This window comes from Mytilus edulis, chromosome 7, assembly GCF_963676685.1.
Source record: "Mytilus edulis chromosome 7, xbMytEdul2.2, whole genome shotgun sequence".
NCBI lineage: Eukaryota > Metazoa > Mollusca > Bivalvia > Mytilida > Mytilidae > Mytilus > Mytilus edulis.
This window is the reverse complement of record NC_092350.1, coordinates 80,313,482-80,328,915: the sequence shown is the minus strand read 5'-3', so window position 1 is coordinate 80,328,915 and position 15,434 is coordinate 80,313,482. Positions and strand designations below refer to the sequence as shown.

Genomic DNA, 15,434 nt, shown 5'->3' with positions numbered 1-15,434 from the left:
GCATTAATCGCCATTTCCGTTTGTTGATTATATTATAAGCAAAAGGTGCTCCAGACAGTGGAGGAATGTATTCACAAGAAAGAAAGCAGGACTTCCATATATACTTCTACGGCATAAATCAGTTAGGGGATACGCAATATTGATTTGTCAATGAAACAATTCACATCAACTTTGGTGCAATTAATATTTGATTAAACAAAAATACACGATTAAATCCTTTGCTGGGTGGACAGCATCATTATAATATGAAAAGGTACAGTTTCAAATTAACAAATCAATATTTAAGCAAAGCTTTAATTGTCAGTTTCGGCCCATACACACACATTTACATACGTGCTAGTGCATTTCCAAGTGAACAACGTCGCGTATTTATGCTTTGCGGGAAAACGACTGTAACGTGACGTTAGTGTTGCCTGGTAAGTAAAAAACATCAAAAAATAAATGCGTGGCAAAGTGTTAAGATAAGTAAAACATGTGGAATCAAACAATAATGTGTTATATTTACTAAGTTTCGAGTTGATTGGACTTCAACTTCATCAAAAAGTACCTCGACCAAAAACTTTAACCTGAAGCGGGACAGACGGACGGACGTCACGAACGAACGAACAAACACACGGATGTACAGACTAGAAAACATATTGCACATAAATGGGGCATAAAAATTTATTGTTGAAAGTGAAAGTAGTGATTTGGCAACAATAAAAGTAGGGAAGAGATTTTAGGGAGGCAGGACCTTTTTTGGGACTTCAGGATCAGGTGTTTATAAGCTCGGGATCTGGGGATTGATCAATACGGGATCAGGGAATATATTTTTCGATTTCGGTATTTCAGGATATGAATTTCTTTAAATTCTGCATCTTGGGATTTCATGTTTTTAAGACCGGGATTTCGGGATCAGGACCCCTCCGACAACCCCTCAAATTAGCCTTAGTCGGTCTTAGTCATTTATACAAGATTCATATCCCACCATTGGCATGTTAATAAGGCTCTCAGAAGAAAAAGCACTGATGGATCTGATCGTTCTAGAAGCATATTTTATTAGACTAATAACAGTCGATATATAATTAGTTACATTTATTTCATGTTTGAAGCGGTGCAAATTTTTAATTTTATTTGACTTTTACCAACAGATGTATTGTAGCAAAGGAGAATAATAATTGTGGTCTGAGTCCAGAAACACGAAAATAATTGAAACTAACAGAAAGGAAACAAATGTCGGACTTTGGAAAAAGGGAGAGGGCTTTTGATACCTTTTCTGAAATTCTTCATGATACATAATTATCTTTTACAAACATCATTCTACAACAGTTCACAAGCTGTATATGCCCACGATTTCGCGGGTGTGTTCTAGTTCTATATTTAAAGCTACAATAAAGTTAAATCACTTAGTCTAGTGATTAATTTGTACTACTTAAATAGGTGATTATTAAAGAAAGACAACTCTTACTTCCAGTCTTTATGGACATAATGTTACTTGAATCAGTGATTTAGAAAATTACTCATTTAAGTAAGTTCCCTGACTGGAAGAATATAAATACAAGTGTGACTGGTAATTTTGTTCAGTTTTTACCACTGATTCATGTGATATACATTTTGTTTATATTTATTACACCACATGTCCAGTTTATGACACAAGTTTTGATGTCTGTTATACATGTTGATATTACAGGGAGGAAGTACACCATTAATGTTGGCCGCTGGGGGAGGACACCTGGAGGTGTTGATGTACCTGGTCAGTCAAGGCAGTCAGTTAGAAGCTACAGACACCATGGTAATCAGTGTTTTCCCTAGGCTATTCAAGCATAGTGGTACCGCTACACATCAATTTCGACTGCCATGCTTTCATCATTGCCGCTATGCATCCCGCTATGTGTGAAAATCATAGCTGTGTAAAATATTTATTATCGATATTTTGAAAGTGAAGTGACAAGTAACAAATATCCACAGGTGATTTAAACTCATCCGACTGATAATTGGATGCATTACGCAGCGCGTGCAGGGATTTTACAACCTTCTTTATTAGTTCGTTATGCGTCTAGACTTCAGTTACATAATAGAAGTTGCCAGATAGCTTATAAATAAATAGTCAAATAATCACCAATGCTCAAGTACTTTCTGTGAAGAAAAAAAAATTAAAAAAAGTTTTAAACAACAAGGCCGATAAAATTTTCAGGTTGCAGTGACTTTACCGGGTCAGGGGAGGGGAAACAAACAATATTTTATTTTTGGGCTTGTTTATTTGTTGTTTATGTAGACAGTCAGGGGACTTATTAAAATAAGTGATTTTTAAATCACTTTTTGAAGTAGCAAATTCGAAGTTCTGTCACAAATTGTGATTTTGTAGTTTTACCAAAATTTTAAACACATAGGTTTAGATAATATTATTTCATTTGTAAAATTGAAAAAAATGAAACTTTTTTTCTTTTAAGCAGCAAGGTTTATGCCTTTGGTGCAATCATTTAGCTGCAAATTATATTTTAGCTAGTTGAAAAAATGCTATAAAAATGGCTTCACATAATGAACTGATACTTTCTTAACAAATGTTTCCAAGCAGTGCATGGGAGTATTTTTCCTGTAAAATTCAAGGTTTCATCTTATATATTATGTAATAAAACTCTACTGCTCGCAATCAAAATTTCACTGTTCGGGGGTGTTGAAATTAGTGGGGGTTATTAAAATAATGATACTTAAAGAAGAGATTTTTTGAAAGGAAATTGAGGTATGATACTTAAACAAGTGATTTTTTATGTCATTATCCTAGGCCAGAATTTTTTAATTTGTTGGTTTACGGATCCGCCGACCCGATTTTGCCGATTTTCAGAATAAAAATAAAATTGACTTTCATGCTTTTTTATTTCCGCCGACCTTAACAAATGCATTATCCCTGAAAAATAATTAAACAATCTTTTTTTTATGAAATGAAATGCTTTAATCACTAACAAAATTGATATCACTTTCTGTAGTGAAAAAATAAAACTTCCAGTTTACGTTTCTAACAATTGACAAATCAATTATAAATGACCTTGAAATGTCGTTTGCGCAAATAATTTTGCGAAACGAAACCTGTGTTTAAAACCAACTACACAATGAGTTCGTTTCCCTTATTTGTAATCAGTCCGTAAGATGCATCATCTGATAGAAATAGACTTGTCCAAATGTACACAGGTGGAAGACATCAAGTTAAAGTACTGAATATTAGATAATCATTTTGAATTTTCTTGTTTTATAGATAATAAAAAAATATCTTCCATTTGGATAAAAAAAACGGGAATGCATGACAACAGATTAACCCGACATTCTCGTTTTTCCAGTGGACGAGTCTATTTCGTTTTTGACACGTGTGTTGAAACTTATTTTCGTACGACGTTTTTACATTTTTTTCTTAATCAGTTTTCGTGCTTGAAGATCATACTTCAACAAGTTTTCTGGAGTTGATAAAGAGCTACGCGAATCTGTTTTTCTTGTTTGTGAAATGACAATTTAATTTCGTCTTTTCCGTGCATCCCCCCTTTTTGTACGGAAAATTATTAGATTGTCATGCGATGTTTATGACAGCTGAGCAATACAATTTCATCAAACTAAAATCTAAGAAATGATGACAAAATAGCATAACAAACATATTGTCAGAAAGGTGAAATATATATTTATTTGCATATTTTTCTGTCTTGAAAGATATTTTTTTTCTTTTTTTTCCCGACCGACCGACCCGACTTTTTCATGGGGAAAATCCGTAAACCAACAAATTAAAAAACCCTGGCCCTAGATTTAGTACCTAAAAGTCATCACCTGACATCGGGACAGACAGGGTTGAGACAGACCAGGTCATCCTATCAATATAGATGTTGGTTCTGATAATTTTAGCAACCTGGATCCCAATTAGTCCCTGGATCATTAGTAGTATCTATACTATTAAACGAGAAGACCTCATTTTGTGTGTCGCTTTTCTGCTTTCCACGATTAATTTATCACCATGCCTCTGTGTTTTATAGGTAACATGCATAGTCGCATTTGTCATCCATTCTTATGATTATTCAGATTGAGTTATTTTTGGAGAAAAACGACAAAAAAGGAGTCCGGATATTGATTCCGTCATCAGACTGACTTTAAGTCATAATAAACTTCCGGTTTAAAACAACCAATCGTATGATAGATAACAAAAATCCAAAAATAAATAAGCCAATCAGAGTGTTCTCCATATCATGGTGTTTATATCGCAAGAACCACAACTATTATACCACCTTAGCGAGGACAATTATTGTATGCGTTTTATCTACATGTAAACTACAATATGCTACTTTAATATATAGATCCTCTCTGTATTCTGTCTACTGTTTTCTTTGAAATGTTTACTATATAAGGGGTCATACCAGTTGCATATATATTAAGATAAGTAAAACATGTGGAATCAAACAATAATGTGTTATATTTACTAAGTTTCGAGTTGATTGGACTTCAACTTCATCAAAAAGTACCTCGACCAAAAACTTTAACCTGAAGCGGGACAGACGGACGGACGTCACGAACGAACGAACAAACGCACGGATGTACAGACTAGAAAACATATTGCACATAAATGGGGCATAAAAATTTATTGTTGAAAGTGAAAGTAGTGATTTGGCAACAATAAAAGTAGGGAAGAGACTTTAGGGAGGCAGGACCTTTTTTGGGACTTCAGGATCAGGTGTTTATAAGCTCGGGATCTGGGGATTGATCAATACGGGATCAGGGAATATATTTTTCGATTTCGGTATTTCAGGATATGAATTTCTTTAAATTCTGCATCTTGGGATTTCATGTTTTTAAGACCGGGATTTCGGGATCAGGACCCCTCCGACAACCCCTCAAATTAGCCTTAGTCGGTCTTAGTCATTTATACAAGATTCATATCCCACCATTGGCATGTTAATAAGGCTCTCAGAAGAAAAAGCACTGATGGATCTGATCGTTCTAGAAGCATATTTTATTAGACTAATAACAGTCGATATATAATTAGTTACATTTATTTCATGTTTGAAGCGGTGCAAATTTTTAATTTTATTTGACTTTTACCAACAGATGTATTGTAGCAAAGGAGAATAATAATTGTGGTCTGAGTCCAGAAACACGAAAATAATTGAAACTAACAGAAAGGAAACAAATGTCGGACTTTGGAAAAAGGGAGAGGGCTTTTGATACCTTTTCTGAAATTCTTCATGATACATAATTATCTTTTACAAACATCATTCTACAACAGTTCACAAGCTGTATATGCCCACGATTTCGCGGGTGTGTTCTAGTTCTATATTTAAAGCTACAATAAAGTTAAATCACTTAGTCTAGTGATTAATTTGTTGATGTACCTGGTCAGTCACGGCAGTCAGTTAGAAGCTACAGACACCATGGTAATCAGTGTTTTCCCTAGGCTATTCAAGCATAGCGGTACCGCTACACATCAATTTCGACTGCCATGCTTTCATCATTGCCGCTATGCATCCCGCTATGTGTGAAAATCATAGCTGTGTAAAATATTTATTATCGATATTTTGAAAGTGAAGTGACAAGTAACAAATATCCACAGGTGATTTAAACTCATCCGACTGATAATTGGATGCATTACGCAGCGCGTGCAGGGATTTTACAACCTTCTTTATTAGTTCGTTATGCGTCTAGACTTCAGTTACATAATAGAAGTTGCCAGATAGCTTATAAATAAATAGTCAAATAATCACCAATGCTCAAGTACTTTCTGTGAAGAAAAAAAAATTTAAAAAAGTTTTAACCTTTTCTGTAAATTTGACTTTTACCTGTGCCGTGGCTATCTTTTAAAACGGGTTTTTGACATCGTTGTTTAACAGAGATCTTTAAAATGTATAATCTGATCAAGTTAGTTTATAAAACTAACGTAATTTCACCAAGAATGCACAACATATATTTTTTTTAATAATTTTCGCAGTTACTTCAACAGTTTATAGAAGGTGAACTAAAAATAGTTCAGCTAGCCCGAAGCGCCAAGTGAGCTTTTCCCATCACTTTGCGTCCGTCTTCCCTCGTCTGTCGTCCGTCGTCCTTAACTTTTACAAAACTCTTCTCTGAAACTACTGGGCCAAATTAAACCAAACTTGGCCACAATCACCATTGGGGTATTTAGTTTGAAAAATGTGTGGCGTGACCCGGCCAGCCAACCAAGATGGCCGCCATGGCTAAAAATAGAACATAGGGGTAAAATGCAGTTTTTGGCTTATAACTTGAAAACCAAAGCATTTAGAGCAAATCTAACATGGGGGTAAAAGTGTTGATCAGGTCAAGATCTATCTGCCCTGAAATTTTCAGATGAATCAGATAACCGGTTGTTAGGTTGCTGCCCCTGAATTGGTAATTTTAAGGAAATTTTGCTGTTTTTTGGTTATTTATAATCTTGAATATTATTATAGACAGAGATAAACTGTAAACCCTAACCCTAACCCTAACCATTATGTACAGCAAAGTAAGACCTAAAAATAAGTCAACATGACCAAATTGGTCAATTGACCGCCTAATGAGTTATTGCCCTTTATAGTCAATTTTTAACAATTTTCATAAAATTTGTATATTTTCACCAACATTTTCCGCTGAAACTACTGGGCCAAGTTCATTATAGATAGAGATAATTGTAAGCAGCAAAAATGTTTAGTAAATAAGATCTGCAAACACATCACCATCACCAAAACACAATTTTGTCATGAATCCATTTTTGTCCTTTGTTTGATATTCACGTAGACCAAGGTGAGCGACACAGGCTCTTTTTTACAAAAAGATATTTTTAGATTAGTCGTGGTTGATTGATTTTATCAAAGAATACACATCACCGGGCCGAGTAAAAGACTGTCTTTATATGAAAAATTTATAAGATTTGATCATTTACGGAATAATTGTTTTTTTTAATAAACTTGTGTTGTTCTATTTTTATTTCAATTGGTCACAAGCTAATTAGCGGCCCCATTCACCGTTTTTTTAAACAAGTGATCACAAGTGGGGCTAAATTTCTTACACTTCGGCAAGATAGGAATTTTACAATTATGAATCGTTATAAATAAATCAAAGAGGGGTGTATTGAAGTCGATAGTTAATTTTCATGAAATAAGATGTCAGCTTAGCTTCCAAATAAGTAATTGCCAAAAATGTCATACGTCGTATGTCAGGTATAAGTCATTGATGACTTCTGTAATTAACGCAAATGTACTTTATTTTATTATTTCCTGTATTAAAAATGTCTGAAGTAATGATGACACTCAAAGTTGTATAAAACAACTTGCTGTTGATGATGAATCCATTCTATCTGCAAATTTCGAAGAACAATCATGACATTTCAACAACCATGTCAAAGCAACCATCAAAACGTCCTATTTATACTGGCCCGACTTTTCTGACAAGTTGGTTAGAAAAGTCAACTCCTTCGTCAAATTGTAGTCAGACAGATCATGAAAATCATCACCTTGAGCAAAGCCCTGAAGTTGAAATTCAACCTTCTCCAGAATGCACTGAAAGTCAAGATGGACAAACAGAAACAAGTAACCCTAGGCATACCAGTACACTGACCATTGTATCCCTGAACTAAGTATGCAGCAATTGGTCTTGTTTTGCCAGTTTCAACAGCTGATTGTGAAAGATGTTTTTCATGTTTGAACAGAGTGAAAACACCCTTGAGAAACAGACTATGCCAAAAAGTGCTGAACTGTTTAATGCATATATCAATTGAAGGACCAAAGGAGGAAGCTTTTGATTTTGACAAATGTGTGGTGACCTTTGGAAAGTTAAACAGACTGAGAGGAAAATTTCAACAAAATAATGTGTACCTGACATTAATTTGTAAATAACTATTGCAGACTGGATTATTTTTATTATTGTTTGTAACTCAAGGGCAAGGGCTTTCATTTATTCCTCTCATCTGTGATAAATACTTTACAGTTACATGATTTGTATGAATTGCTGTAACTTATAATATATAATAATAAAACAATTAGATTGGTATATGGCTCTTAATATCTACATTATGTAGTGTAAATAGTTCTGAAAAAAAGAAGCGTCGCGCGCCGCGTTGCAAGTGACCATGGACCCACCATGCATGAGAAATTTTCTAGGGAAGACACTGGACTAATGATAGATATTATCACCTTACTCGGACCAAACACCACTTTATACAGAATCTACACAAACTAAATCATGTTGTTAACCAGACAGGTTTAATGGACAACAAATACTTGTTAGAATTATTTAAAGTGGGGTCACATTTTATTTGTTACACAGAACTGAATCAGTTAGTAAAGGTTTTATTTTGTTTCTCGACACAAAATTATTTTGTAAACATCTGATTTTAATAAGAAGTTGATGAGAAGAAGTTTTGTAACATCTATAGTTAATGTTAATTCTTCAGATCTTATGTAAAACATCTTTTAAGAATAACAGATACTTAACAGAATTATATAAAGTGGGGTCTTTTTTTACTTGTCTCGTTGTACTGAATCAGAAAATATAACTTGTTTTCAGGTTTTTTTTTCAACTTTGATTATTAAACTGAATCTACACAAAATCATGTTGTAAATCCTATATGTTAAATGTACAACAAATATTAAAACTTTGAATTGATAGACTTATATTAAGTGAGTTTTACTATTATTTTTCCTGTTTTGTTTAACGGAATCAGAAAATATATCTTTAATAGTTTATATATCTTAATCTATCAATTATTGGTTTATACATAAGTACATGTATTAATTTGGATATTTTCTTACTCCATGTTATATTTCTTACATTTTGATATATTGTTTGACTCCTCTCTTGATATATTATCACACAACATTAATATTTTTATATTGTTATAGGATGAAAAAACAGCTTTACATTATGCTGCTCGGAATGGATGGATTGATGTAACAAAATGGTTGATAGATCAAAAATGCAGTCCTTGGGTGAAAACAAAACAGGTACCAAATAAATAATATTATTTTCATCAAAACATTATGACAAGAAAGGCATGGACTTGACGAAAAGGACAGGACATCTGAGAAAGAGCACAGGGCGTTAGAAAAAAGTCATAGGGCAGCAATCGGGAAAAACAGGCTGGCGGAACACCTTCTGAAAATGACCTTGCTGAAACACTGGACATTACCCACACAACTACCATCGTAACGACCATCGTATCTAGCTTTACCCACACAACTACCATCATATCTCACTTTACCCACACAACTACCATTTTATCATACTTTACCCACACAACTACCATCTTATCATACTTTACCCACACAACTACCATCTTATCATACTTTACCTACACATCTACCATCTTATCATACTTTACCCACACAACTACCATCTTCTCTTACTTTCCCCACACAACTACATCTTATCTTACTTTACCCACACAACTACCATCTCATCATACTTTACCCACACAACTATCATCTTGTCTTACTTTACCCACACAACTACCATCTCATCATACTTTACCCACATAACTGCCATCTTATCATACTTTACCCACACAACTACCATCTCATCATACTTTACCCACACAACTATCATCTTGTCTTACTTTACCCACACAACTGCCATCTTATCATACTTTACCTACACATCTACCATCTTATCATACTTTACCCACACAACTATCATCTCATCATACTTTACCCACACAACTACCATTTCATCATACTTTACCCACACAACTACCATCTCATACTTTACCCACATAGCTACCATCTTATTATACTTTACCCACATAACTACCAGCTTATCATACTTTACCCACACAACTACCATCTTATCATACTTTACCCACATAACTACCATCTTATCACACTTTACCAACACAACTACCATCTTATCTTACTTTACCAACACAACTACTATTTTAAGATATCAGCTTATCATACTTTACCTACACACATGCCATCTTATCATACTTTACCCACACAACTACCATATTATTATCATTAATCTACACAACTACCATATTAACATACTTTACCCACACAACTACCATCTTATCATATTTTACCTTCACAACTATCATCTCATCATACTTTACTCACACAACTATCATCTTATCATACTTTACTCACACAACTATCATCTTATCATACTTTACCCACACACCCACTATCTTATTTTACTTTACATGCACAACTACCATCATATCTCACTTTACCCACACAACTACCATTTTATCATACTTTACCCACACAACTACCATCTTATCATACTTTACCCACACAACTACCATCTTATCATACTTTACCTACACATCTACCATCTTATCATACTTTACCCACACAACTACCATCTTCTCTTACTTTCCCCACACAACTACATCTTATCTTACTTTACCCACACAACTACCATCTCATCATACTTTACCCACACAACTATCATCTTGTCTTACTTTACCCACACAACTACCATCTCATCATACTTTACCCACATAACTGCCATCTTATCATACTTTACCCACACAACTACCATCTCATCATACTTTACCCACACAACTATCATCTTGTCTTACTTTACCCACACAACTGCCATCTTATCATACTTTACCTACACATCTACCATCTTATCATACTTTACCCACACAACTATCATCTCATCATACTTTACCCACACAACTACCATTTCATCATACTTTACCCACACAACTACCATCTCATACTTTACCCACATAGCTACCATCTTATTATACTTTACCCACATAACTACCAGCTTATCATACTTTACCCACACAACTACCATCTTATACTTTACCCACACAACTACCATCTTATCATACTTTACCCACAACTACCATCTTATCATACTTTACCCACACAACTACCATCTTATCATACTTTACCCACACAACTACCATCTTATCTTACTTTACCAACACAACTACTATTTTATCATACTTTACCCACATAACTATCATCTTATCTTACTTTACCAACACATCTACAATCTTATCATACTTTACCCACATAACTATCCGCTTATCATCCATCTTATCATACTTTACCCACATAACTACCATCTTATCATACTTTACCCACACAACTACCATCTTATCATACTTTACCCACACAACTACCATCTTATCATACTTTACCCACACAACTGCCATCTTATCATACTTTACCCACATAACTACCATCTTATCACACTTTACCAACACAACTACCATCTTATCTTACTTTACCAACACAACTACTATTTTAAGATATCAGCTTATCATACTTTACCTACACACATGCCATCTTATCATACTTTACCCACACAACTACCATATTATTATCATTAATCTACACAACTACCATATTAACATACTTTACCCACACAACTACCATCTTATCATATTTTACCTTCACAACTATCATCTCATCATACTTTACTCACACAACTATCATCTTATCATACTTTACTCACACAACTATCATCTTATCATACTTTACCCACACACCCACTATCTTATTTTACTTTACATGCACAACTACCATCGTATCATACTTTAACCAGACAACTACCATCTTATCATACTTTACCTACACACATACCATCTTAAACTTTACCAACACACCTACCATCTTAACATACCTTACTAAGACAACTACCATCTTATCATCATTTACCCATACAACTACCATCTTAACATACTTTACCCACACAACTACCATTCTATTATACTCTACCAACACACCCACTATCTTATCTTACTTTATCCTTACAACTACCATCTTATCATACTTTATCCGCACATCTATCATCTCATCATACTTTACTCATACAGCTACCATCTTATCATACTTTAACCACACAACTACCATCTTATCATACTTTACCCACATAACTACCATTTCATCATACTGTACCCACATAACTACCATCTTATCATACTCTACCCACACAACTACCATCCTATCATACTTTACCCACACACCCACTATCTTATCTTACTTTTTCCTTACAACTACCATCTTATCATACTTTACTTGCACAACTATCATCTCATCATACTTTACTCACACAACTATCATCTTATCATACTTTACCCACACACCCACTATCTTATCTTACTTTTTCCTTACAACTATCATCTCATCATACTTTACTCGCACAACTATCATCTCATCATACTTTACTCACACAACTATCATCTTATCATACTTTACCCACACACCCACTATCTTATTTTACTTTACACACACAACTACCATCGTATCATACTTTACCCAGACAACTACCGTCTTATCATATTTTATCTACACAACTACCATCCTATCTTACTTTACCCAAACAACTACCATCTTATCTTACTTTACCCACACAACTCCCATCTTATCATACTTTACATACACACATACCATCTAATCATACTTTACCAACACACCTACCATCTTATCCATCATTTTCCCACACAACTACCATCTTAACATACTTTACCCACACAACTATCATTCTATCATACTTTACCCACACACCCACTATCTTATTTTACTTTATCCTTACAACTACCATCTTGTCATACTTTACCCGCACAACTATCATCTCATCATACTTTACCTGCACAACTATCATCTCATCAAACTTTATCCACACAACTATCATCTAATCAAACTTTACCCACACTCCCACTATCTTATTTTACTTTACCCACATAACTATCATATTATCGTACTTTATCCACACAACTGTCATCTTATGATACTTTACCAGCACACCTACCCTCTTATCTTACTTAACCCAGACAACTACCATCTTATCTTACTTTACCCATACAACTACCATCTTACCATATTTACCCACACAACTACCATCTTATTATACTTAACCAAACTACCATCTTATCTTACTTTATCCACACAACTACCATCTTGTCTTACTCTACCCACGTAACTACCATCTTATCATACTTTACCAGCACAACTACCATATTATCATTCTTTACTCTCATAAATATTATCTTATCTTACTTTATCCACACAACTACCATCTTATCATACTTTACCCACACAACTACCATCTTATTATACTTTACCCACACAACTATCATCTTATCTTACTTGACAAACACAACTACCAATTTATTATACTTTACCCACACAACTACTATCTTATCTTACTTGACAAACACAACTACCAATTTATTATACTTTACCCACACAACTACCATCTTATCTTACTTGACAAACACAACTACCATCTTATCATACTTTACCAACACAACTACCATCTAATGTTACTTCAGCCACACAACTCCCATCTTATTTTACTTTAGCCACATAGTCAAACTCATAAATCAAAAAATAACCTGACACTGCCATGGCTTTTAAAAATGAAAAAAGACAAACAGACAAACAATAGTACACATGACACAACATAGAAAACTAAAGAATAAACAACATGAACCCCACCAAAAACTAGGGGTGATCTCAGGTGGGACAATATCCCTAATGCGCCTTGAAATGAGGAACTCAAAAGTCACGTGTAAACAAAAAATCTCGGTGTAGTGATATTTGACACTTTTCTATGATAAACAAGTCACTGAGCTTAACCATTTGAGTTAATTTAGAAAGTAGGGGAACACAGAATAAATGTGTAAAATCTATGGAGCTATTAAATGTGTTCAAAGTATTAAATTTTCAAAGAACTTATTGTGATAAAAATGGGATTTTTTACCATGAGGAGCCGCATCACAAAAGGATACTCGGGGTTTGCTAATTTACAGAAAAAGTCATCTCACTTCGTACCCTGAAAATTTAACCACATATGTCAAAATGTCTCAGCTTCAAAATGAACCATCACACATATCCAAGTTAACGATATGGACTGAGCAACAGAAGAAAACGTTACCATTACCGCCTATGGAGAAACTAATACGCATCTTGACCCAAGTGTTGTTGAGTGGTAAGCAGATCGTGCTCCACATGTGGCACCCATGGTAACATATGTCAGCCTTTTACTCATGTATCATAGTGGTAAAATTTATTCAACAATTACCATCTACCTTTTATTTATCGTTTTACATTGAATAGGTATAATTAGTGCAACAATTGAGCTTTTCCCATCACTTTGCGTCAGGCGTCCGTCGTCCGTCGTCGTCCTGCGTCGTTAACTTTTACAAAAATCTCCTCTAAAACTACTGGGCAAAATTAAATCAAACTTGGCCACAATCATCAATGGGGTATTTAGTTTAAAGAATGTGTCCGGTGACCCGGCCAACCAACCAAGATGGCTGCCATGGCTAAAAATAGAACATAGGGGTAAAATGCAGTTTTTGGCTTATAACTCATTTAGGGCAAATCTGACTGGGGTAAAATTGTTCATCAGGTCAACATCTATTTGCCCTTAAATTTTCAGATATATCGGACAACCCGTTGTTGGGTTGCTGCCCCTGAATTGGTAATTTTATGGAAATTTTGCTGTTTTTGGTTATTATCTTGAATACTATTATAGATAGAGATAACCTGTAAACAGCAATAATGTTCAGAAAAGTAAGATTTACAAATAAGTCAACATGACTGAAATGGTCAATTGACCCCCTAAGGAGTTATTGCCCTTTTTGTCAATTTTTAACAATTTTCATAAAATTTGTAAATTTTTAGTAACATTTTCCACTGAAACTACTTGGCCAAGTTCATTATAGATAGAGATAATTGTAAGCAGCAAGAATGTTCAGTGAAGTAAGATGTATAAACACATCACCATCACCAAAACACAATTTTGTCATGAATCTATCTGCTTCCTTTGTTTGATATTCACATAGACCAAGGTGAGCGACACAGGCTCTTTAGAGCCTCTAGTTTATTGTTTTACAGGTTTTGAAATAAAAGAAGATGAATGTGTGTATAATGATTGATGAAATATTATTTGATTGTATTTTAGGGTCAGACTCCCTTTGATATGGTAACAATAGAAAGCTATGACTCTGATGTAGAAAAAAGGAAGAAGAAAGAAGTGATGAACTTCTTGAAGGTAAATATTTTGTCTTAATTAAAAAGAGATATTCACAGATTGTTAGAGTCACAACAGACTTGGTACAAAGAAGTTTCTATAAAACATTTGCCTTTAGTTGTCTATGTGGTATTTGTTGTCAGTTAACAATGTAAGTTGACAAAATTTTCCAAGCTAATGTTGCCTAATGTAGATGTTGGCATATATATGTGAAAGAAAAATGTGTACTCATCTGTTTGGATATCTATGAGGTATTTGTTTTGTCGGCTTCCTGTCTTCTTGGTTGATACATCACATCTCATTTTATTTAAGCAAAATATGTGCATTATGTATCAGTGTATGAAAAGATGGTTAGATATGTATGTAAGTATGTGATAGACTTATATATAAATGCACTTCTTTACATAATTTTTATATGATGTCAACATGTGTGTGTGTTATTTTTGTTGTACGTTATAAATTTATATAATGTTGCAGGTAAACACGCCCAACTT

At 34.2% G+C, this 15,434-nt stretch overlaps 1 protein-coding gene across 2 annotated transcripts in view; it reads left to right on the top strand.

Moving 5' to 3' along the window:
- LOC139482357 (fibronectin type 3 and ankyrin repeat domains 1 protein-like) overlaps window positions 1-15,158 on the top strand; it is a 72,603-nt gene extending 57,445 nt beyond the window's left edge. The window contains exons 6-8 of one of the 2 annotated variants that reach the window (XM_071266210.1): window positions 1,670-1,771; window positions 8,838-8,939; window positions 14,872-15,157. In XM_071266210.1, the coding sequence (XP_071122311.1) occupies window positions 1,670-1,771; window positions 8,838-8,939; window positions 14,872-14,979 (312 nt within the window). In that variant the 3' untranslated portion in view covers window positions 14,980-15,157. Of the gene's footprint in view, window positions 1-1,669; window positions 1,772-8,837; window positions 8,940-14,871 lie in introns of both variants that reach the window. The other variant, XM_071266211.1, reaches the window with a different exon arrangement.
- Window positions 15,159-15,434: the final 276 nt, after the last annotated feature.